The sequence below is a fragment of the Neodiprion pinetum genome, chromosome 1 (genome assembly GCF_021155775.2).
Source record: "Neodiprion pinetum isolate iyNeoPine1 chromosome 1, iyNeoPine1.2, whole genome shotgun sequence".
Taxonomy (NCBI): Eukaryota; Metazoa; Arthropoda; class Insecta; order Hymenoptera; family Diprionidae; genus Neodiprion; species Neodiprion pinetum.
Window position 1 is genome coordinate 9,763,976 of NC_060232.1, and position 27,399 is coordinate 9,791,374.

The 27,399-nt window shown below is 39.6% G+C and overlaps 1 protein-coding gene across 5 annotated transcripts in view; it reads right to left on the reverse strand.

Annotated features, from left to right (window-relative positions):
• Cad99C (cadherin 99C) overlaps positions 1–27,399 on the reverse strand; it is a 113,597-nt gene that overhangs the window by 26,746 nt on the left and 59,452 nt on the right. For 4 of the 5 annotated variants that reach the window (XM_046611719.2, XM_046611737.2, XM_046611755.1 and 1 more), the window contains exons 2-3: positions 4,799–4,874; positions 1,895–1,960 (exon numbers count right to left, since the gene is read on the reverse strand). In XM_046611719.2, the coding sequence (XP_046467675.1) occupies positions 1,895–1,960; positions 4,799–4,874 (142 nt within the window). Of the gene's footprint in view, positions 1–1,894; positions 1,961–4,798; positions 4,875–24,632; positions 24,686–27,399 lie in introns of all 5 variants that reach the window. The other variant, XM_046611728.2, reaches the window with a different exon arrangement.

Consider the following 27,399-nt stretch of genomic DNA (forward strand, 5'->3'; position numbering starts at 1 on the left):
GATTACTTTTTATTGTTAAAATAATATCCCAAGTAATACTACCCTGAATTGAATGTGACTAGTTTTTTGCGCTATTTCCCAACCTAGTTTAAATAATGCAAGCCCAACTTTGAGCCCCCATCTAAATTTCAATCTTTCGATTCGTTCCTTCCTATCTTCCACGACCTAGTTGTACCTTTGCCAAAACGTTGTCACACAAATAATGATTGCTACTTGTTCATGGTGCAGTAGGAACTGATAAGAACTGGAGATATTTTGTTCGGAATAGATATTATTGAACGACCACCACATTTTCAGGGACTTCTTCGTTTTTACTTTGGAAAACACCAATGATAATAATCCATGATTATATTTATTCCGCTTGATTAATAGCCAGTCGACGATACCGAATGCACGTCGTTACACATCGTCCTGTGCATCGTTCTGTGTCGATCAATGCCGGTTATGAATTATTAGTACATCGAGAGAATTTCTGTTGATTGGTGAAATTCTCAGGATAAATACAAAGCTTAGAATTTTTGTAATTTAATATAAACGTATCGGAAATTGTTGAACGAAGTGATTTTTCAAACGAGAAGTGATCGTTTGCTATGCTTTGCTTACAATCCTGCCCATCAAATATAAATAAAACTTTAAACTCATGAGTTATAAATCACGATCTTCTCTACAATAGTCGAATGCAACCGAAAGCTCGTCATCAATTATTAACTATACATAGATGTCAATATCGTCCGCTTCCGTAAACATGATTGCTCACATTCATATTTGTTTGGTTAAGTGATCCTGATGATGAGACGTTTTCATTTGGGCACACATTCACCTCAAATCTTTGACGTAAGACTCAACGTCAGTTTAACAGGCACTAGGTGCGTTCTGTTCCCTGATTGAAAGTATCTTAATTACCGTGTGTCACTGACTGCAGGAGAAATTTCAGCTAGTCATTACCTAATCACCACCTACGCCTGCGCTCATAACATGGACTTCAGCTCTCACCCTCTTTTCTAGTTTTGGACGGTTTTTCTGTCTTTGGGCGATTTATTGGTTAATCAATTTTGAACGCTGCCCAATTAACTCTGCTAGTCTCAAAGTAGCGTGCACCATTCAACCTGCAGCCTATTGTACCGAACCATGTGCCAAAAAGGTAAGAAGTTCGGGACTTTCACATCAGAGTATGATTACTTTCGTAGAGAAGTTCACTCATAGAGTTTACTTGTCTTTTGAATTGCTGGTTCAATTGTTGAAGCGTCAGGTTACATTACACTGTCTATTTTTCTTTTGGAGACTGCGAATACGTATGAAAAATTAAAAAGTTAAACTATTCAGATTATAAATGACGTGTAGAAATTATTATATTTAACAAATTGAACTTGTACTGATCAAGGAAGTTTAGAGGTGTCGACCAAAGCAGCAACACATACTTGATTTCTTCATCTTCGCTTACCGAGCAAGCTACTCTCATACTAGTTTAGTAATGCAGGCGGTAGTTAAATTATAAATCTTTTGTACCTGGTGATTTACGCTTGAATTTTTCATAGTACCCTTACAGTTATAGCCCTTTTTTGATCGCATACGTTGATGAGGAATATACAGCCGCACGTTTACTACACCTCATTGGTCGTTGGAGTAAGCAACCGTTTTTTAGATACGTGTGGCTAACGTGTTATAGTAAAGCATAAAGTATAAAGTAATTACTAATGGCCAACAGCCGACGTAGACCAGTTGGTAAACCATTCCAACCCTAACGATAAACGCGTAGGTGATCAGACTGCCAACGCACCGCGTCATCTCCTATGACTGTCAGTTATGAGTATCAAGTTAAAGAGTTTGTTGAAGTTGATAGATCGAAAGATGTAAACAGATTGATACCTGATCGTGATAGATATGAGTGACTCACCATTTCCTCTGCTCTCCTCGATGTCAAGGATGATATTCGACTGGCCTGTCTCAACCTCGCATAAGCCTGAAAAAGAAAGTATAGAGTCATTTTGGTATACCAACGTATCGAATAGTTTACTAAAATGTGCTAGGTTAGTTATTTTCAAACTAATATCAGAGTATTGAAGTTTATAAACCATAGTTTACTGGTCGTTACATGACCCAGCTAGGTCAATTGCGCTATTTTCTTTCCCCATTCTGCAGCTCGTTACAGAGTACGCCAGTTGAGCAGAAATCTAGAACACTCGATTGTTGTCGGACGACCATTTTTCTGTACAAAACTTTGATCATTCGGTACTTTTTTTACCGCCCCATCGCCATTGGAACATCGATTACAGATTTGTTTTACTATCCTGTACTAGTCTTATACCGACAATGTTCTCTCGATTTTTCAAGATTTCACGACCATTGCTTAGAATTTGTGGAGCGTAATTGGAGGTTATTTGCTACGGCAATAAAAATGTGTGTTGGACGAAGCAGATCGATGTTCTTCTAAAAAGTAAGCATCATACTGGAATCAGTATTAATGCCCTAATCGGATCCAAAGTTCATGTCGGGATATGCACACGTTGTAACTTCATTGCGAATCTCGATACGAGATGGGGAGCTGTCAGTGGGTATTGGAATGCAAATGTCATCGCATAGAGCTAGGTGGAGAAAGGCGCATCCTTGCCATATTCTGTTAGCGGGCAGTAACTACGATAACCTTTGTCAAGAGGTAAACGCTTCGCATTACCGCACCTTTACTCACGCGATTATACTCATACGGTGTATTTTTGTTCGGGCTTACCCATCTATTGTTGCAAGTGTCAAGCATATCAATGCAAATTAAGCTATTCATAATCACCGCCTATTCCTGCTTTGTTTTGAAACTATTGCACAATTTTGATTAAGCCTTTCTGCGTATCCTTTCCTAAAAAAAAGATATTGGTAACGGGATTAATCGAATTGTCGAAGTTTCGTAGTTATTTTCACCGTACTTCTTAGCTGCGAGATCGTTTGTGAACTGGGCTCGCGCTTTCGATCAATTTTAATAGACTTTAAACTTGTATACCGGATGATACTTCAACTACGAATCGATCGAAAAAACGAGTCGTCCCGTTGTGGCTTTATCAGGTCTAAGAAGAGAAGATTTTTCATGTTGAGGCTTCTAAAATTGAATAGCAAAAAGTCAAACTTCGTTTAAATTCGTTCATAAGTGATTACAAAGCACTGTTTGTTTTTTTTTATCACTATATCTTTGTTTTTGAATTGGCTTCTCAATACCACAACAATGATTCCCGGGATCGGAGATCAAATGCTTATGTTCAGTTTTACCGAACAATCTGACATCGTGAAAAATTGAAATGTTACCAGAAATTCTGATCATCAACGAAGGTTCCAAATGGGGTGTTGAATGTTACATTTCTCAATATCAAGCATGATCGAAAAATTTCTAAACATAACATTGGAATAGTAGGTGTTCTATGCGTTCATTTCATTGTCAAGTAAAATTTAAACCTTATTATTCAAAAACTCGTCACTCCAGTTATGACATTAAAACAATTGCTTCAAGTTTCGTAGCAAGAAAAATCCTTGTTCATTTTCTGAATTATTTGCCAGATCCGTAAGACAACCAGTTCCTTCTTCATTTTCCTTTATGCATGTTTATACTGCTAATCTCCGAACAAAGTACGTAAAAATACAAGCAGCATCAGGAGGCTGTCGTCAGTAACGTTCACGTAACAAAATCTCGGGGAAAAAATTATTATTGAGCAGTTTCAGAATGACTCTTAAGAAGACTTGCTTTTGAAACTGTGAGTATGTTTTATTTACAATGGTTTATTAAATTTCAGAAAACCCCGAAGGTGCAAAGTAACGATTTTTCTTGAACCTGCAGCGTTACATTAACGTTATAATTTAACTTCATCTTCATTCAACATCGGAGAAAACAAATCCGTTTGCAATATCAGATGTTCTTCATCGAAGAACCACATTCTGCTGGTATAAGGTACTCGTGAGCAGTAAAAACTACAATTAATCTATGATATTTATGCCGTCACGGTTCTATGCTGTAGTTTTCACGCTAACCGACGTGCTCGATAAAGGGTTTATTCGTTCCCGTCTCATATGTGGCCGGTCTACTGCAATGGTCGTGGTGTTAGAGAACTGGATTTTTTACCTCGCGACTTCTTCCCACGGAAATTGTGGCATCTTGCATAACAGAGCTACCTGCTAGAGCGGCAGTTGACGGGAAAGAAAAGCTCAACGAGGAACACTAGAATAGCTGGAAATACTTGTTGGATTTACGGTTCACCTGCAAGCACGTCGAAGTAAGACCTGCAGAGACGTTGCAGGTAGCCGGTAGCATAAGGTACAAAGTAACCGACTCGCAATCTGCGTTGCGATGACATCTGTCGATAAGAATCTAGCTCACGTGAAACGATCGGTGTAGTAGCTCAGACTTATAAAATGTGGTTCTACGCTGCTAAATAAAATCTCTGACGTATTGTTTGATCTACGAGAATTGCTGGATTCAACATTACAGGTATACTGAACTGTGGTTGTAGATTTTAAGGGAAACGTCATACTAAATTTGAACTCATCAAAAATAGCTGTTAAGGTATCAACGGACTGGTAATGTATTCAAGTTTTTATAACCATAAGCACCGTGTTTCGAAATGTTCCTTCTCTCACCAAGTGCCAAGTTTATTTCAATTCAAATTGAACATTTTGCAGGTTACGACTATCAGGATCGCTGTCAATGACCATAATTTGCTCTTAATCTGGTGGCATATATCACGATATGCCCATCGCGTGAAAGGATTCATGTTGGAATGGATGTGCATGTTAGCATCACGTATGTATAAAGTGCAAGACTCACCAGCCTTGGAAATTACACCCGGTGGCAATTGAACTGCGACCAGGAACCCACACAACCACCAGATCATTGCCCGAGCCTGAAACAAGAGATAAATCATTACATGTTGGACGTAGTGAATGTCTAAGCCAAAGCTCAGGGTCGTGTGGCTGTGCGTACGTTTATGCACATATCTGGCATCCATACACATATATTTCCATAACTCGTTTGCACACAATATACCCGTTTCCTTGCAAAACCTGACCAAATTTATGTTAAATTTTTACGCTAACGCATATAACTTGGCCAGGAAAATAGTGACGGGAACCTGAGAGTAAACCTGGACGATGATTTATGTACCAATTATTTGTTGCACCTGTAATAAAATTTTATGACGAGAAAATTCAGTATCGTAATTTCATGATCGAAGAATGATAGATGACGCTGTGTTTTCTGATACTAATTATAACAGGTACTTCACGAGACCAATTAACCCGTGATTACGAAACGTGTTAAATCGGTAGTTAGTTGAGGCTGACTAAATGCGTATCATATTATAGGTATGTAGATCAAATTATTCTGCAGCTGTTTAATATTCGTTATACAACTAATCCCGAGTCCCGAGACACGTGATCGTCGATTGTACGTAACACACAGGTAAAAAAGAACGACCAAGAAAAAGACCAAAAGACGAAATGCACGAGCCAGCTTATCAAGTTGAAAAACCTGTAGTGTCACCTGTTGCAAACATTTGAAAGTGAATGTCTTTATGCCTCTGCAGTTACTCAGGCATTCAGTGGGTTGACAAGTTTCAAGTAGATACAGTGAAATGCGAGAATTATGTAACCAGACGTTAAAATTTTAAGCCAGATTATCCGAGGATGCAGTTGCTTGACAGAAGAAATCATCGATACTCATATGCATCCACGTAGATCATTAGCACTTGTTGTTTCCTACGAAATAAGTATTGTTCGAAAATTACTTGACTGAATTCAAAAGCTTCTAAGTGTAAACAGCACAAAGATCGAAGTGATTTAAACGGGCTCCAATAACATAGAATAGGATGATCTCGTAAGTGAAATAGGACCCGGATTTTGATAGACTACCACTGAATGAACTACGTTCTTATCTTGTCCGCCATGATAATGGTGAATTTTCATGGAAAAAATAGAACGACAATAGCTCGGTGGAGTTATTGATTGAAAAGTGAAGAGCACGCAAGTTCATATACCGTTGATCCTCTACCTACGAAGGAAATAGATTCTGTAGTATAGTTGATGTTATTACATGTACAGCGATTTGAAATTCTATGAGTAAGAATAAGAGGAGGCGGCAGCATTCCGATCACCCAATAAGTAGATACTACCTTAATTGCCCGTTCGCTTTGCTTGAGCGTAATAACTAATATAGGCTGAAGGGGTGCAGCAGTCATTGGCAGAATGCGATCTACAATATTCAGCGAAGTAACAACGATTACTTACAATGGCCATTATTTCAAAACCGTACATAACTTGCGGGAACTAGAAAACCAAGCTGCGTGTCCGCTGCTAACTGGGAAATTAAAATTTTAACCACTATTGAAGGAACGAGTAGCTCTTTGGCAGGGTTGGAATCCGCATCGAATTTTATGCGTTGGTGATTATTCAATTAACCATTTGTGGATAGCTTGGGTACTTATTTGATGCTTGTATAGCTGATGATCGATTTTATATTTTTGCCGCAAAAATATATGGGTGCTGCAGAATTAGAGGAAGAGCTCGTATGGTCAGCATCAATATACATTAGAAATCAATTTTTTTTTGTCCATAAAACAGTATATTTCAAACGTGACGGCGCATCCATAAACATCTGGCCAAACGTCCATAATTAATGAACACTATTAACTTTTTGAACAGTTAATATTCATTTGCTGGGGTGATTTGTGAGAATCCAAATTTTTATCATTGAGGAATAACAGAAAAAATCCTCTTCGAATTACGTATATATGTATGGTGTTTTGACCCACCAGCTACCAGCTACAAATGTCACAATGGACAACGAATTCAGCCGCTATTAAACAAAAAGAAAGAAAGCAGAAAACAATCTGTAGTTTGCGAATCAGCAACATCAGCCTCCGATGGCGTTACCTGCATGCTAATGTCGCTGATAAAGCTCCATGGTACAATTTACAGCAAACTAACGTAATAAGCCAGGATGGTATAGTCAAGAGGTTCGAGTGTGGGATGTGCAGGCCGAGTCCGATCTCCTGGATCTCGTTTAGCGTTACTAAGAGTGAAGTTGAAAACAATGTTATCTTATCGGAGGTCCTGTAAATCTCTCAGCAAGAAGAGCCGAAAGCCATCTGGTTCTCATCACCATACAATGGATCCTCACTCTTTTGCAACCGCGGCAGCTGCCACTGAAAGTTCGGACGTTTACTTCTGTGCTTTTCGCGCATTGGTTCCCAGAAACGATCATGGCGCCAGAAAAATCCGCTTTTCAGTGGTCTTTTCGTCACGTGGTACTCGGCCCGAGATAAAAAGCTACACACAATTTGTATGGCTGTATACCGTGTCACGTAAAGACTGAAAGTACTCTCCATCTCATCCACTTTCCGCAGGCTTCGTTTCAATGAAGGGGTTGAATATGTTCCCGAAATCTAGCGCGTCCGAATCAATAATATTTGTACATTTTTTACATGTTACAAAATATTCAAACAGCTCTTGAAACTATCAAAAATTCTTCAGAATATGTCTGAATTTTCTTATAACATGCTTTCGTGAAATCATTTAAAATCTAAAAATTTTCTGATACCAATAAAAATGTACTAAAATTTTTTATATTGTCTTGTAAGTTGGGAAAAAATAAACATTTTGTTTTCTTTTTGAGGTACTTTGGAATTATATCTGAGACTTGTTCAGCCGTTTAAACTTGGTCACGTGAAATATTGCAAATTGATTTGCTCGAAATCCTGTGAAATCTTCAAGGGTTATTGAAGATTTTTCAAGACGATGCAATGAAAATGATCTACAAACTTTAGACATTGCGCTATTCCCTAAAGTTTTTCGAAATCATATTGAAACTTCAAATTTTTTCAAAGTCAAAATTGGAATTACGGAACCAAGCCATATTTGAACATTAAGTGTACGATACATACAAATAGAACTGATTAAAATCGATGATCTAACTCTGTTAAACCTCTCAAATTCGTTAAAAATCAGTGTACAAACGTGAACTGATCTATAGTTAGCCCGTCGAGTGAGACCAAATCTCATCACCGACCACTACCGCAGATACCATCGGTGCCTATTGGGACTGCACGTCCCGTTATGCAATTCGAGCGAGAGGCTTCGGTGGAGTAGAGGAAATGCAACAGAAACGGGACTGCAGTTGGTAATTAACTGGTGCAGATGCTTTCTCCACTGGCGCAGCAAGTGTTGACTTGACGAGCACGCGCGTGGCCTCGACACCTTAATGAAAAGCATTCAGCTATGCACCGGCAACTTTAAAGTGACTGTGGCTCTGATTACCCGCATCGGCGGCTGAGGGTCAATTAGAAGCGGAATCGTACATGGGCAGACAGTTATAACTTTAATGGGGGAGTTAGATAGGCCAATAGGTGAGCACTGTTGCCTTCGAGTTGTAGATCGTACGCTGCTTTCTAATCAGCTCGTGCACCACCGTAATGAGGAACAGGCGCGTATTTGACTTTTATGGGACATGCAGATACTGCAATAGCGATTACGTTTTTTCTGGATATCCTTCACACTCGTTACTGTAACAATGCTATTATACTCACACACGAGTAATTACCCCAAGTAGAACTGTGCAGAGGTCTCATATTTCTTTCGTCATACATCCGCAGTCGTAATTAACGTCAATGTTTTTCTGGTAGACGATGAAGCGTCCACTTTCGAATTATTGACATCGCATTGACGCGTATTTTTTTTTTATCCTCTTTTTTTCTTGAATATAACATCTGTTTTAGAGGTGTCAGTCTCAAATTAGCAGATAGTGTCGCTATAAAACGAAGAATTTTTACCCAACTACAAGGTGGTAATGAGAGTAAAAAAAATTTAGTTTCGTTACACGGATATACGATTCAATTTCAGTTGCATGAATTTGGATTGATCGTTTTTTTTCGAAACAAAACACACAGGATAATTGAGACAGAAGGATGAAAAAGAAAAAGAAAATTATTTGTCGGGACTCGAGTATTGAAGAGCGACTCTTAGTGAGTCTTACTTGATGTATTGTAAATACATCATGTTAATTCATTTACATAGTTCTTTCATGCAATGAAATTTCAGCATTGTTAGATAGACTTTGGAACGGCGTGCTGGTGGGAGAAACGATTTAGGTACTTATTGCATAAAACAATACGAACCGTTCCATTTGCTTTTGTCATCTTCTGCACAAGGACAAATAAATTAACCGTCATATGGCAAGTAATAAGTAGCATGACAACATGATACAGTATCAACTACATCCTGGCAACATGTGGAACAAATGATTAGGTGGAATATTCATACCGTAACCTAATTCACTTTATCTCAATGAAATTTGAACCATTACACAAAATTTCTGATACTCCGATCTTCACTAGATGATGTATTAACTAAAATCAGTGACGTAAGCTTGATTCTACAGTAAGAGCATATGTAAAAAATTTCAGCGAGCAGCCTCCTTATTTTCATCATAATAACGTTGCCGATACAATAAGGGTATATTGTATGTAACGATTGCCTGTCATAATTCGTATCTAGTAGTTGATCAAGTGAAAGGGCCGTTTGAGTAAAAATAGCAATTTATCATCAGAATTAACAATTCATAATGATGAAGCACAAACTGATAACCACTATTCAATTGTTGGATCGAACGTTTGATCTCAGTTACAAAGTCTTTTCTATAGGTAGATACAAGAATAAAAAACAAGAGGTTAAAAATATACCGTGCCGTTAGTCGGTAAACCGAGAGCTTAATTGAAAAAAGTGAAGATGAATGGAATGCGGTTTCAGCTCGAAATAATTCCCGCGATTGTTAACCGACAATGGCCCCTGAACAAAAACTCCGGAAGATGCAGTGACGTCATACGATTCGTTAATCCTTACCCGTTATTACGCTGCATCGTGCAATTAGCCAGGTATACGATTCGACTGTTTTCCCGCCACCTGCCACAACTAGGACGCAATGAGAATCTAATTTGAATCTCGTAATTGGCAACAATGGCCCACTTTGCATCTCGGTATACTTTCAGTAGTCTGTTGTAAGAGAACGGTAAGATCGTTAAATGACGGGTGAAATAAGAAAAGACAATTCTAGCCTGAAACGTGCTCGCGTAGTGAACAGCTATCGCGTTTGAGAAAAAAAAAAGATGTTGCACAGTTTACCATCATCAATGGTACTCGTATCTATAGCGCGAAAATACAACTATGTATTATCCGTTCCTTGGTTGCCTGTCGAATGAGACATTATAACAGCATAATTTATGAGATCTAGCGGACGACGCGACGGCGCAGATACAGGCAATGAAGGTTGAGCTCGAGCTCGAGGTTCCGACTGCAGTTATAGATACCTATATATTCACTAGACTGAGATAAGTTGGAGCTCGGGTCACGCGAGGTAGAAGAAAGTGACAGCTACCGCTGAAGGATCGTCACCTCTGATCCATGATCTCGTGATCAGTTGACTTTGTTCGTTTTTGCTCGCTGTGATCTAGTCTTACCTATAAGCATGAAGCAGGTTACGTTGTGTTTGAAGTCTCCGATACCAACATTTAAGATGCTTTCGGAAGCTGTGATACACGAGTTGTAGGAACCCTTTTTAAAGACTTTGACGTTGACCAATGTCAAGTGCAAGTAAAAGTAAAACTAAGAACCTCTGACCGTGACTGGTTGGTTCTTGGAAAATTTGCGAGATCAGCTGGAAATAGGTTCAAGCAAATCAGCGTCATTGGCAAGTGTTTTCTTTGCGTGTAATTTCATCTTTTTTTACTGGCCAAAGTGTCTTTCGTCATCAAAGCCAACCGTCATTGATGTGGCGATAATTGAACAATTCATCTCGTGGGGACAAATATCGAAGAACAGGTTAGCGGTTACACTAATATTGTTAGAAAAATTGACAACGTGCTGTAATAGCTACTTATTACCTTATCGCAAATTAAATTGTATAGCATAGAGCGCGAAGAGTGATGAGTGAACATGTTTAATATACTTCATTGCAATCCAAGGATTCTCCAATTGTTAGCTAATTGTTGTTCAGTTCATTTGGTTATTAAAAAAGGTATACGGGACTGAGAAACGTTCGGTTGGAAGAAAAGAAAAATACTGACAAGTCGATTTATAAACGTTAATTAATTTTAAACAATTTCTTGAACAGAGCCAGAATAAAGAAGGTGGGCTGAAATTGATAGTTTCTGTTCAAAAAAGTATTCAGTGGAACATAAATACCAGACTCGGACGTTCTCGATCAGAGTGAATAATTTTAATAGTCACGTAACCCACGCATGCAAATAATGGAGGTTTCACTTCGTCGGCTGATTGACGGGTAGCGATTGGCTATCACAGGTATGCAAGAATAACCCACTGAAGTCAACAAGGAGTCGATCTCGCTAATATAATCGCAGCATCGTGATCGGTGATGGGAAAAATGAGTTGCTTTTACCACCGTCTTTCCGCGCTTTGAGGCGGTAGGTATCCAAAAACACGGTTAAAGTTGTTTTCAGATCATTAAATTGGCTCCTCTATTACGCTGTGAGGAAAGTCTCCGAGTAGGAAGCTAATTCATTATGACGTAATTTCGGTATTGATGCTCCAATCATAATAAAAACACTTCACATATTGTATCTGTCATTTATATCAGATTCATCCGATTATATGTAATACCTTTTTTTTATTAGGCATAGTTATGGTTAAACGAAAAATGATTTTCTATGATATCCTTTCACACGAATGATCTGCAAACTTAACATTAATGAACTTCTATAATCGTTAAAACAGTCAAATTTAATGCAATAAGGGATCATCTCAATCAACAGACCAAAGGAAATCGCGAATTCGAAAAGAAATTGGGAAATTAGCAATACAATGCCAGGCCATCTTTAACACTTGATAATTCGCAATTAGCTAGCATGCACTGCGAAGCCACTCAAACTGCCGGATACTGTAATTCAGAATTGGCACAGCAAACAGTCTGCGGTAGTTTGGTCGGTTCCCAGCTCGGCCACAGTTCATAGACACGGCATTCCCGCGACGTCGTAGGCCACAATGGTGAATTACTTCACTTTCTACATAATCTGCCTTATTAATCTTTAAAGTTGGCATATATCTCGGGGCGTGAGCCGCACGTTATCTGAGCCGGAAGCCGATTCAGTCCTTCGCCGAGCAAGCTACACGCCGCGGCGATACGTAGAACATGTCTAGATTATACTTGTACCTATTTCTCCCGAAGCTCTTAAGTTTTATGCACTCTAGACAATAATTGGTAATTAGCAACCGGAAAAGAGTTGTGCCTTGATTATCGCCAATCTCAGCAGACTTCGTTACCTTTTGCGTAGGAACTGTCCTGCAATGAACAACACGCGCGCATCGGTGCTTTTCCAGGGAAATTGTACGGAAACGAAAACGCAATTATTCTGGTTTTGCCAACTTCGATATTCACGTTTCGCTATACGTGCCAAATCGCGATGAAAGAAGAATCCCGAGCAGCCAAAACAGCTATTTGCTAAATTAGGGTATATTATAAACGAAGAAGGCAATTATGAAGTAGAAAATTGGCGTGGGAACTAGCGCCAACACGAGTTGGTCGGAGTGGCTGAATACACAGACACCTTACTCACGTCATAGTCGGCCACATCCCCTATGGTGGTGCGGTGGTCATCTAACTTTGGCGTGAGACCAAGCCTTTGACGTGACTTATGTGCCCATTTGCCGGAGGTACGCGGATGGTAATTACAGAATATTGGTCAGAGAGCGGAACCAAGATGCCGAACCCCGTGAGAGGCGAAGGGGAGAATGAAGAGAGGAAAAATGATATCGCATGTAACGAACGAGCAACTGGCTGGTTCGAACAGAGGAAAGAGTGATGCTGAAACTGGCGCAGCGTGTCGCGTGGTTTACGGAGAGGAGGTCTCGGAGATCATTCGTGGGCATCGTGAACGCGATCAGGCTTGTCTTACTCTGGCTCACCTCACGTTACCTTGTCCAGTCTGCATTACCGTATCTTGCCCAACCCGTGCGCTTCGCAGTCAGCCGTGACCATCACGGCAGTTGCATACAATACTGCCTTGGACTGCGGGCCGTAGGAGGAGATAATAGAACGAGCGGTGCACCGACCGATTCGAAAACGGTTGAGATGCTCTCGCGTAGAGATGCACCTGTCCAACTGCAGGTTGCGAGCGATTCGCTTGCCGTTACTCATTTTTATCCCGGCATGGTGCAACGGTGTAACGTACGTGAAACTCGTTCCACAAAACAGACCAGCGATATCTTTGCAATGTTGCAATACGTATCTCGTTTTCATCATCGCTGGATCGTTCGTTGGATGCATCCAATCGTGAAGATTTGCAAATAACGCGCTTGTTGCGGTGAACGAACGTTCCGATCGCAGTCAAAAATATCCTACACAGATGGAGATTTGCATTTGATTTCAACGTTTGGTACTGAGGTGGACGAGCCATTCGACACTGGCTGCTGATATGCGGTTAACAAATCACGCAAGAATTGTTCTCGCGAAAGTTCGTGGAACAAATAACGGACAAGAAGTCTGAATGTTAGGTTAAAACTAATACCGCGGTTATCCGTTTTCGTTTATAGTCTAACTAACGCCTGGGAGTCGGAAAAACGGTGGTTTTTTTATCGTAGCAACGCCGTTCACTATCTCAGTAAACTCACCTTATTCGGGCTATTTATTGCTCGTTCTAAAGCGGGTCGATATAGGTGAGCAATCACTTTGTGGTCCGCGGTGAAACGCTACCCAAGAAAACGGCAGCCGATGATCCATGTATCGATAAGATTTTAGCAGCATTGAGAGGATTTGTTTGTCAAGTCTCGCCCTTTCAGTTCTCTACGGGCAATAATCACGGATATATAAGAGGCTCTGTAATGTCCAGTCTAGCCGGTGAGAATTATCCCCGATAATTCAAACCCGAAAAAGTTTAATGTCTGAAATTTAGATTAAGAAACTGTTTTTCAAGTGGCTAATAAGCTGACGAATATGTAGCATTAAAATCTCGCATGGTAATATTGGGCTGAACATATTCGGAGAGCAGCACGTTTATTTGACGTCCTGATTAATGAATATCACTCTTCTTACAGTATTATCCTACCGTCAAATGGTAGGTATGGTGTAACAGACTTACAGGATGGTACAGATACAATGAAGTTTAATCAATCACTTTGTAAATATGCTGTGCTTTTTCAATCCAATCATGGATCATTCAAGCGTAAGTGAAACTTATCCCAGTTACGACTGCGAAGGTCCTCGCAAATTGAAAAATTCAGTTACCTACTCGTGGAACTGAAGTATTCGTAACATTAAAATAACGATGGATATCCCCGAAAAATAGTTATTTCGAATAAAATAGTAATTTGAGAATAGTGCAGGTTGATGCGATAAACCGTAGGCGAAGGTTATATACGCTTATGTTTCGCAAATAAAACTCCATCAAAGTAATTTATGAAGTCGCAAAGTAATGATTTTTTCAATATTTCCTTACCTCGCGTTGCGAACTTCAACTCCGAAATTACTCGACTTTTACACATCCTTCTTGAGGGAATTTTTCCACTCGCAGTTTGCAAGCCAGATGCAGTGCAAAATATATCCATAGGTATATTGGCACATAATGTATATACTTACGGACGATTTGTACAGCATTATCGAGTAGGAATGCGGAAACGATTAGGCGACTGTGATGAAACATCTGTACTGTAGTTTAGAGTAATCATGACGAGGATACGATAAAAGAATATTTTTCAAGCTTTACACTAAATCCCACAAAGTATGAAAGATCTGATTTTTTTGTATTATATAATCATTTATTTCCCGTGAATTTCAAACACTTTTTATAAGTGTAGTAATAGAAATCTTTTTCGCATTTTCCATTGGCTTAATAGTTCTTAAAAGCTAAGAATAATTAGTTGAAATTACACCGGCTAACAATGTGCGATAAAAATGAAACTGAACAAACGCATTATTGCCATTACTAAACGAAATCAGACTGCAGTGTTAGAACAGATTGAGAACTGTTGGATCTCACGATTCCAACTGCGTGAAACTATAAATGAAAACAAACTGAGGTGATACAAAAATTAACCAAACCTTGTCGTTATTTTCTAAAATGTAACCTGTAAGATCACAGAAGTGTATAAACTTCACTGTGATTCCAAAGAAACCTGCTTCAATGGGCGAATGATGAGGAACGAGTGACGTCTTGAGTTTTGCAACACAAGGAATAACTCATCCAGCATTAGACTATCAACCAAATTTAAAATTTATGAACTCATCCTACAGAAGCATGGTCCATGTTTCATCACTCGACGTCTATTTCGATATTTCATGTAATTTTAAACTCCATGTAAATGTTCTCTTGACATTGAATGAGATTGCATTTCGTGATAAGTCGAACATCTATCACGCTTTCGCCAAAATTCACCATTTTTTTAGACCTTCTTTGTTAAAGTTTCACAGGATTACAGAATTACAACACCAAGTTTGTATTCACTGATTTTTCCAAGCATTGTCTCGTTTCTATTCCAGTTTCCCAAATTTCACCGATTAGAGTTATACCAAAGGAATTTATAAGTAAGTACAATTGAGTAAGTTGCCGTATAAGTAGATCGCTTTACGACGCATTTAGCGAGACTGCTACCGACAAAAGATCCCTAAGCTATTCCACAGTACGCCATAACTCAATCTGCTAATGCAACTCATAATAGGTACCGTAAATAATGGCTTTTAAGATTTCCTACGAGTTGCACGGATCACTGACCTCACCCCGTTCTTGATTCAAGCCATTTAACGTTGCATTTTGAATGCGAAATATTTTTCGTCCATCATATATCGAGCTAATGGAATACACACATTGTTAGTGAAAGGTTTTCCTCTTTCGAAGGTCTTCAACGGCTCGTAACTTCTCGCGAGGAATTCACAGGAAAGTTATGCACGTAACGTTACTCGAAAGTTTCGATTTCAGAGTCTTGTAACGATTTTACGCTTCACGTGTTGTGGCGCAGGTACTTTTTCCTTTAAGTATCCAACGAACCAACCGTTCACATTATTCGAGTATAATACGTAACCGGATTCTTTGTACAGTAATCGATACCTCAAAAATACCTTCAAGTACTGTCAGGAGCCTCGGAGTTTAAACAGTTCTTCAATGGTACACGATAGTTTTTATTTGCCGTAAGTATCATAGCCGAACAAGATGTGACTAGTCATGCTTGGCTTGATCAATGATTGTGTTTTCATAACCAGTTGCGCTACGGTATAAACGTGCCTTTTAAAATATGACTCGCTAACTCTGTGTAATAACGACTACGTATCGCATCTTCACATGAAAAACTTCTGCACGCACAAAAGCCCGTTAGGCACAAATGACAAAAAAGAAACTCCCTCACAAGCAAGGCATCCGTGAGAGCTTAAATTTACTCCTACATTGGCAAATGGTACGCGTGTATATGCTCGTTTTACGCCGCGATGAAATACCGATCATTGACGTTGCATGATATTATTCATGCAACGGTAATAAATAAAAGAGCCCACGAACCGCGGAAGTCAATGATATACAGATAACTTGCGGACTCGTGCTCAGTGTGCCGTGATGGAAACGGCAGTATTGGCATTCACGTACGTAATTCTGTACGTATATACAGGAACAGAAACGTAGTACGCGTAGTGCGGCGCAACGTACTCGCGAACATTGTGCAAGTCTCGAATGGTTTATGCGCCCGACGACGGAATGCGATTCCGGACATGATTCATGGCGCCAAGGGATGATTTTCGTGCATTGGCTGCAATATGTGGCTGGAAAGGTTTCCAGATGCGTCGCGAGTGTCCAGAATGAAAAACAATCGATTTTACGATTGGCAGGACCGAGGTTGGAGAGAATTTGTTCCTGTTTCGCATGCGGCTATTATTGTGCACTTCGTCATCTGGTCGTCCGCTGGTGATAAGGGGGCCCGACAGATCGAGGCGAGGCAAATATTGAGAGGTACTTGAGTGAGAAAGCAGAACAAAGTCGTGACTCCTGCGGTATCGATAATGGTGAAAGTGCTCTACCGGACGGCAGTGGCCAATGAGTCGCAGTGAACGGCCTGGCGGAATTCGAGATTGATCGAAACGTGTCGGAATCCCAAGAAATAAAACGATCGCGTGCAAAATAACGAAAAACCGAGCTCAGCCACGAGACAGTGCGATGAATGTTAACAATGCGCAGGCAGCCTTTGCTCATGATATCAGTTGACGTGTCAGGGTAATTGTATTCACTGTGCGATGGAAACTCTTGGCAAAATCGATGTATATTGTACGGGGCTTTCCACGTGAAATTGGACAACATCTTAAAATCGAATTTTTGATTCGTTTGATTTTTCGTTGTTGCAATCTAAAGTACCAACAAGATGTTTCAGCCGAAGAAAAAATCTACGTATTTGGTTAGCAAACTGGATAGGGTTTCTAGCTTTGAAGAGCTTTGCGCGATTTTCATTTACATAGCAAATATGTGCTGTGCAATCTTAGTACCTGTGATACACTTAATAGTAGTAACTCCGCGTGATAACATCCAAGCGATGTCATGTTAACTGATATTGATATGGAAATACCGAGGAGTCTATTTATGCATTACATGCTTTTAAACCGGTGTCGTTGGAACCAATTGGCATTGGAGCAGATGCAACAAGCGACATAACGAATTTATCACAACATTTAACGGGGAAATTAGTTCTTAGTGTTTTATTGAATTTTTCATGTGTTATAAAAATCAGCCCGCTAGATACCTGCAACGCTTTATTATTTTTGATCGTTCTTCGCGGTCACGGTACGGACAAGTATCGTAGATAAAAAGATGCTCCACTAATGAAGTGGACATTTTCATGCCTGGATGATTTGTACTTCTTGTAGAAAGAAATCTAGTGCTATTAAGAATCTGGTTGCAAGGTGGCATTGCATTCAGCAGCGGTGTGAGATACGCAATTGACGAATTTTTCATTGATAAAAAATCCTATTGACAACCCGAAAGAGAAATTCTTTCATCTTTGGAATGCTTTTTTTTTGTTACGTATCAAAATGTTTTAAAAAAATTTGTTTTGTGTCGAACAAATGCACATCCTTCTATGAATCGAATCTGAATATTTGTCACGACGATCGTTGAAGCATTTCCAATTTTTGTTCGCTTGGGATTTTTGATACGATTTTACTCCGCGTGTTAGACGGAACCGTACAGCCCTTCCTAACGAAATGGCACCTTATCAGTTATGACTTCGACAGTCTTAAATAAAATTGACAAGATTACAAATACAAGGTTACATCCTAAAACTGGATGCGATGATAAAACTGACAAGAAGTATAATATATGAAGTAACCATATGCGAACCTGGGACTATGGCCGGATGTGATGTGGACAAAACACATTCATAAATTTAGGAAAAGGTGAGACTACTGGGAAACACAATTCCGTTTATTCAATTACAATTATATTGTAGATCATTTGAAAAGTTTCGAGACTAGTTGTTGCATTTGGAAATTATAGACCACTCAAAGACTGAACTGCAGTAACGGTAAGTACTCGTAACCAGCATTATGTCATAACAATATTGGTGTGTTTCTTGGGGAAGACCGTAAAAAATAAGTAGAAATCTTTGAATAATTTCCGGGCATTTTAGTAGTTTCAGTTAGACGCAAAAATATAAGGTGATCTGTGGCTTTATCAATGCAAATGAATACCACAGTTGACGCGAAACTTGAAATCTACACGCTTGTCAAAAATATCAAAAGTGAAGACCCAGTGATCGAAAAGCAAACATGCTGCAGGCAATTAATAAAGATATTCTCGCATTTCGGCACAACGAAAAGTTTGCTCACTCGTACGTATCCGTACAATGAAATGACTGGCAACAAGGAAATTCACTTCGGTCTGCGTTTGGCATGCATGAGATTTTACTTCGTATGCTACGTTAAGAAGTCGAGCAAATCGCACCTGCACCAGGTCAATCGTGGAATGTGGTATTGGCACGCAAACCAATCCAGGCCAACGCTGAAGGTGCAAGATCTCACGGTATAACCGAAAAATATACACCGAGTCACGCTGTCTTACAAAACAAGCTCCACAGCCTGGCACTACGTTTTCCCGAACCTTACGTTGTCAGTTACGGTTAAATCTTACCTTTCCGAGACTTTCTGTGCATTTTTGCGGCAAGCTTGATACACGTTGATCATGTATTTAGCTTTACGGAACTTTGACACGGTGAATTCAGCGTGGAAGACGCGTCAATTGACGCATTCAGCGTCGGCGTTCTTATCGAAGAACAAGTTGGACGAAATTGCGGCTGTGGTTTGGTCGAAGACAATGCGATGCTTTTGTCCAATGGCCGCGTAAGAGAAAAATACAAGCGGATGCAATTTATTGGACACAAAAGAAGAATATTATACACATACGTGCAGCTGCTGTTTCGTTCGTCGACAATTTTGCAACGTAAGAATTCTATTGTAACAATAAATTTCGATGTAAAGAAAAATGTTACGTCACTGTGTCAATTGCGGTTCACCGGTAAACGTATCGCATAGTAATACACACGTGAAAGTACATCCTGAAGTGTGTGAATTCCGTGCAAACGATGAAACCACTTATGTTAATTGTTTTTTCAAGATGAAAGTACTCAGGGATTACAGACTTCTGCATCTTCTTCTGTGAACACGGCTTAGGGATAAAAAGTACGCGGACGCGTTGCAAAGGTACAAATGTGTCATCGCCATTAAGTCTTGTGTGACCATCCGATTCCGTTATCATGAGAACCGTTTCCAGTGGATAGCGGAAACGGAAACTTTGGAGAAGTGAACGGACGACGAACGGTTTACATCCGTAACAATTAAACGATGCAAGACCCAGTTACGCGCAAATTTAAGGATTTTGCAAACAGTTTCCAATGCATGTTGCATAAAACATCGAACCTGCTTGTAGTTCAGTACAATACAGGTGTTTCCAGAGAAATATGAACAGTTTTGTGAGTTTCCAGCCGACCAGATCCAGCAAGAATGCGAAGACGCACCTACCTATCTTACGGCACGACGTGCGTGACATGTCTAGTTTACAACTTCACTTTATTTATTGTTTTAAACGTCTTTCCCCGTAAAAGAGCGTTTTCAAACTACGACGGGAGCCCGGGTCGTATCTCTGTTTTTCTCAGATAATGGGTAGAAAGTGCGAGCTCTCAACGTTATTGATGTTGTCTAAAGTGGAGAGAAAAATGACCGTAATATCTCGCGCGAAGTTATATTATATGTTCTTGGAAACATTCCACTATGCCCTCTTCCACGGTAAAGGACGCCCGATAACGGCACAACGAACTTGTGCGGTTACAATACTTTGCACATTGACTGTAGCAAAAGGTAGAGCAGTACCAATTGTTGGGATCCCAAGTTTAAACTAACCGTTCAACTGATTTCAACGTTGGTTACCGAAGAACAAAACATGAATTAATAAAGTCCTTAAGAAACAACCACCACCGTTACCTGACTTCATTTTGAATAATTGTAGGTGAATCCAGCACTTCCACATTGCTGTTAGATCTCAGTTAAGTATCCTCTTAAACATGAAATAACGCCAATTATTTTTGGCAAGTGAAATATTTCTCTAAGGTAATACATCGACACCGTAAGCAAAATCTGTGTACTGCAAGTATATAGGAAGCACTTGTGCAGATCCCGTTTGTAAAGTATCAAGCTGTTTATACTGGTCGTAATTGGGACACATACTATAGCTGCTTGTAGCTCTTCTACAGTTAATTGTACTTCACTCTGTATCATCAGAGTACAAGCTTCGATCCACTGGTTAATTGAGTACCTACTTGCTGGTTTGCTGTCACTACTCACAAGGAAGGTATTCCAGGTCAATCTCTACGATTTGATTTCTTTTTATAATACGTTGTAGTAGACTAAAAACCAAGCGACGCGTATTTTGTTTATCTGCGCGATATGTAGCGTACATGAGATTCCAGTTATGCGATGTGATGTGAACGGATTTCTATAGATTTAAGGTGCAGAAGTCCTTGCCGTGAACTACGGAACAATAAAATCCAGTCACCCCAGTTATAAATCAAGTGGTTAATAAAAATTCAAGTTCGCAACGCATGAAAGTTGCACTTCGGGGTGAGATCGTCTTGCAGACAAGGAACACGAATAGTTGTTGTATAATGAATTTAAATTTTGTGCCAATTTCAGCGTGAGTTTGAGCAAACAATTCTTTTTTGTTTTCTCCTACGTCGAGTGAGATCCCCGCATCTAGTGCAGAATCTTCGCTCTCATCCGTATGCATTTATATGAATACATTCAAACTTGCAGACTGCACTTTTGCGATGGCATCTACCGCATGCAGATATAAGGTCACGAGATTTTATACAACGGTAAAGGACAAAAGTTTAACTCGCTAGACTCTGTTTGATTTTCTTTTGCGTTTTTGGAATTCAACTCTTATTACCTGCACTGATTCTGATCGTTTCCTTTTGTGCGGGCATCAATAACTACAATACTGCGTATTACTGCTGACTCAGAATCAGAAGAACAGGTCGGAATTTCAAAGTTACTGAACAACCGACCAAATATTATTTTTCTACAACCATGAAGTTTAGTTGATTATACAGTGCGCAGAAAACAAAATGTTTGAGTAATATCTAAGAAAAGGATTGGCACAACAATACCATAGATTCTATTGCGATTGCGAATTCAAATGTCCACTTAAAAATTACAAACTTCACACTTCGTTTTGTTATTGCAAGTTCAAATTTGTAATCAGCGCTGCCAAAATGTCTTACAAAAAAAATTTTCAAACGACTGCTCATCCTCTCTCTTTAATGCCGCATTAATGTTTAATTTCAATAGTGTGATTGAAAGCAAATTTGTAAGAAAAGAATTAGGGTACGGTATTCTTTTCGATAAAGGGAAAATACATCGTCATTTCGATTTAATTTCATTTCGACACTGTGATAATCAATACCATTTGTATTTGCTATTCCTCTCGCTTCGTTCCCTGGCTTTTCACACCCTCTACACCCGCTCTCTAATTACCTAATCCTCGGTCATGCATCACTCATCGCGGGATTGTGTTCGGTGGTTTCAGCCAGTGATATTAATCGTACATGACACTGTATTAGTAATAGCCAGTCCGGCATTGATTAAAATAGCAATTAGCACCGCAAGCATTACGCTGCGAGCAATTGAGCAGACCGGCTCAACGCAGTTCAGCACCCAGCTGCAGATACTGCAGATGGTTTCGGGGCTTCGCCAACTACACGACTTCAATTGTGCACCGGCCCACGTCACATGTGCACTCGAGCTCGCATCGTTGGTCATCGCTTCGAGCGAACGCTTTGCAGAAGCTATTGCTGATCGTTCACGCGAACTCCGTGGCCGAAATGATAACTCGAGCACCAGTAACGAGAACTCGAAATCCGGTGTCCTGGTCACGGCAGCCTTGACATCTATAACTGTTTGATGGTCATTGCTGCTGCCAATTTATTTCTCGAAATGGTAGCGACAAAATCACGAATCATTGATGCAGTCGTGTTAGGAAATTACCCCTGATAGGTTCAATGACTTTTCATCGATTACCGTGAAATTTCGTGCCTGGTCTACTGAATTTAAATTTCGTTCTAAATGGCATAACGATTGAATACTCCGCGAAAAACTTTTCATTAAGTACTGCATCATCGATTCTCTAACAACGATGCAGGCGTTGTTTGAAATACCGGCTTGTCGTTAGCCTGAGTGAAAATGAACGAGTAAACTGGCTCGAGGCTGGTTTAATTCATATTATTAACGTACATGATAAAAGGGCTGATAATTATTTGTCACCGCGCAAGCCACGCGTAGAAAGTGAAATGAGAGCTCAATTTTCTCGGGTATAATTTTTTTTCGTCGTAATAAAACACGTTTTAAGGCGTGCCGTCGTCGAGTCATTTACTGTATGTAAAGTGTAAAAGCAAAAAGCGGTGATCCCGCAGCCCGCAAACGAGGTTATTCAACGCGTCTACTCGTAATTATGGTTACCGGAATACATCGTAAGCCAATTATCTTGTCACAGACATGATTTTCGAATGAAAATACGCGTGAGATAGACAAGTGCAAACGTTTGAGTACTAGGCACGGGTTAAAACTACACCGTGAAGGCGTTTTAAAAAAGGTTCATATCACGACGTAGAAGAAACTCTCTCAAAATTCTAAGCATACGCGAAACGATCAGACGTTCTAACGTGATACCATCTACATCAAGTAGGTAAGCGATACGTTTTTGAATAGTCTTGAGCCCGCCATACAACAATGGCTTGTACTTGTACCGAAAGAAGCCATGTTGGAGCACCACGTCTAGGCCTGAAGATGACAAAGAATTGATCCAAACTTCCCGATCGTTAGTCGAAATCAGACGTGATCGTTTCACATGAAAATCGACACTATTCTCCACCGCTAGAGTTTAGATGCGTTTATGCACGATGTAATAGACATGCGGTCGTGACCGTTAGCAGCTGCAGCCAAAAAGCCGGTTCCGTTTCTTACGACAGATACGTTGAACGGGAAATAGAAGACCCCTGGGGAAATGCATTTTATTGGAGTTGTATCTAGAAATACCACAACTACGTACGTAATTTGTTCCTTATATACGCGAGAGTCTACGACTCCTGCAGGGGGGCAAGCAGTAAATTTTATACGAAAAGGGGGAGCCATGATACATCGAATAAAAGTCACGGCAGTAGCCGAGGTTTTGGCCCAGTCGTCGGAATTGTACCAGTAAAATCTCGTACCTGCAGAGAAACTCCGGGCACTGCAAGACGCTCGTAGGGATTGAAATTTACGTGGGTTCCATTGTAAATAACGCACAAATGGTATCCGAACAGTCCAACTCTGCGGACCCATATGGATTAATATAATATCAAGCACGTATATCTCATGCAGAGAACGGTGAAAATAGGAACGGTACTATGATCAAAGAACCATCTGGAATAAACATCGAACATCCCAGCATTTTCCGTGCCTGTTTACTTTTACAACTTGCTTCGTGTTCGTCGAATCTGATGCCTGCGTTTATTGATTGCGAATTTTGGGGTGGGATTCAAACGCCAAATTTGAAAAGTTCCGAAAGAGCGGAAATGAGAAAATTCAAAATCTGAATCAACGAAATTCCGAATGATCGAAGATTCTCAGTTCTGTGAATTTCTGGCTTGGTGAAATTTCACCACGTTGATCTTTTTTGTTTTGAATTTTCGATATTTTTACCTTCGGAATCCTGGTCATTCTGATTTTCGGAATTTCTGATTTCTTACACTCACTCGTTCAGTAAACTACGTTATGTGAGTATATTGTACTTTTGGGAACTTTGCTCTATCGTAACTTGAATTTTCGGTAGCTCACATTTCGGAACCATGAACCGTCGTTATTCCGACCATTCGAAACTTTGTTGTTTGTTGAAAGTTTGATTTCTTCACTTCCAATTTGGTCACCAAATAATTCGAAATTAGGCAATTTAGGAATTTCAACCGCGCCCCCGAGTTTTGAATCTACTCGTTTGAATTTCATAGCTTCGAAAGGCTTTATTTTACGTTATAGAACACTTCCAAAACTGATATTACCAGTTTTTCGACATTCCAATTTTGATCTCAAATGAATTCAGTTATACACTTACACGTTAGGAGGGTCAAGCTATGTCGTGGCAAAAGGCGAACTGGAATAACGTACCTGAAACAGAAAACAATCATTTCTTACAAAACCTTGGAAAACGAACTGTACGGTTGATTCTACTCGTAATCTGAAGACTAAATCCTAGCTTGCGGGGTTACGTCAGTCACGCAGCACCAATCACTATAATAACGACTACGGACAATGATTACCGTGGAAAACAAGTCCGCAGAAAACGTGGAAATAAACGATGTACCATGACGCTGGTATAGTTCAGTACAGAACACGATTACTTCGTGGATGATGCAATTGTTCAAATCCAGTCTTTTTTTCTAGACTAAATATCAAATATAGACTATTCTTTAGATTGGAGTTGTAACATGGCGAGTAAAGACATCTGCATTATCATGTCATGCGATACTGGTGTAAATGAATTTAACAAGAAAAACATTATTCTACTATGTATTAGAGGTCTCTAAATCAATTTCCCAAAACTTGTTGAAAATATAATGACTTGAGGATACCCGCCGCGAAAACATCGTTAGGAAATTCCAGGCATGTAGAAACCTTGGACTAACTAGTGTGACGTTAGATTCCCATAATATTTCACTTTCTGTTCGATATTAAAAATACCACGAAAATATGAAAGAAAAACCAGAAGTTACGACGTGCTATAATTAAAGGAAAAATCCATGCGTGGTATCTCAAGATTCTACAATGTATCGACTGTGGTTTAAATTTGGCAATGACTATGACTTAATGTAGGTACATAAGTTTTATTGTTTAAAATGTTGGTGGATGACTAGACTCCTCCTTCGTGCGTCAAGTGTTATCGGCGATGCGTGAGGCGTAAACATTTGAATCTTCACCAGTCATGGTCTGAATTTCTACCAGATGTTTAGATAAATAAATACATGTCCAGATGAGGGCCCACTCTAATGGCCGAAACGTTAACAAACAATTGATGTTTCTTCGATCGACCTACATTTAGCCAAGATTTCTTCCCACGTACAAACCCTGAGGTCATGAGGATTCTTCACATCAAGTGAGAACGTGTTCCGGGAATTGCTGATATATTCTGTGATCAACTATCGATTATATCATGTGTCTTGGCATGCTTCCCCATACACGTCCCTGATGCGATTATCGCAGTATGCACGTTGCAGTGGGCGAACGCACGTGCACGTTGCGGACGAATAGATTAACTGCTCTAATTTCCCAACTAAACGTCATGGTTGAGAAGAGAACGCGCGTTGCAAGTGTTGAGCAGATGTAATTCGTTGCAGATTAATGGGGTGCAGGGACAGTGTGGGCTCGGACGTGTTACAGTAGGCACGTCTTTGTTTTTTTTTTTTTTTTTTTTTTAAATTCAACACACTCGTTAGAAAGTAGTACTTTGAAGAGTGGGTTTGCGCGTGGAAACTCGTCATTCATAAACAAAGGTCAGCATCCTGGCACGATCCAGTGCAGTTCAGCTGCGGCTATGCGTTTCTCTAGGTGCCTGTAGGCACGTCGTCTCGTCGAGCGACATTAAATTTAACACAGGTCTGCCTACACAAGCATAATAATTATACACAGCATCAACTTCGAGTTGTAATTTCTTTGGAGACTTGACTTTCGGTTCCATTTCAGCGGGATGAATCGTTGTTGTTGGATAATTCGAAGCGCGGCTAGAAAGGTATTTATGTGACCGGTTTCGCCGACATTTGGTAAACAATGGAGAAATTTGAGGAAGTCGAATGACACGCGAAGAAAAAACTTTCCGACGACATTTTGGTGGTTGAAAATAAGCGACGAGTATATTTCTCTTTCGGTCGGATATGGAAATGGGTTCATGTGTTGGGTAGGCTGAACTTATGAGAGAGAATCTACGACCTTTCCATGTTGATAATTGGAAAACTATATAAGCTTGTCTAAGAAGTCTTTGAAAAAGTTGATATAAGATTATAAACAATCGCAGTGAAGAAGTCTGACTAGGGTCACTTTTTTACAGGAATCTAAAAGCATGCCGCAAACAATTTGAATGACTCGAAGTTAATTCTTATCTGAATGAAAAATATTTAGAACGTACGTAAAGCCGCCAAGTACCAAATTTGACTCACAGAGAAAACGCACGAAACTTTTATCGCCAATCTCAGTCGAGAAATCAGTAAAGAATGCTAGACGTTACGATCTCCTAGCAATCAAGGTCACGGGGTTGAGGAAAAGTTATTTTTAACCGTTGATCAGATTGGAAAAACCATAAATATACGGCATGTTCACCCTAAATTCCGCATGAAAAACATTCAGAATAATTTGATTTTATCCACCATAAGTAATGGAATATCGTAAAAATCGGTAATTCATTCTTTTTCCCAAAAATCAACTTCACTCGTTCGAATAAATACCTTTTTTTCATCGCCAAGTATCACTATATTTTTTTCTCTCAACTATCAGTGTTTTGAGAGTTCTTAGTCAACTTTCAATTCCAAATATTTGAACTTTAGTCAGTCATGATTTTTCGAGTATAATTAACCATTTTCCGGTATATTGTTGTTTTACGAATCATTTTTTTTACATCCAAATTTCAGTTAAGGATAACTGCTTCGCCTTGAAATATGATAGTTAAAGAGTATCCCAGAAATTTTTCAAGTCATTTAAATTGACATCTCCGTTTATACGCAATGATTTTTGACATGGGTTCTCCACTGTCTCCAGTGTGACACCAGTGTCGTACACAACGTCAGGGCTAAGTACAAATTATTCAAAGCAAAAAAAACATACGGGTCTAATTT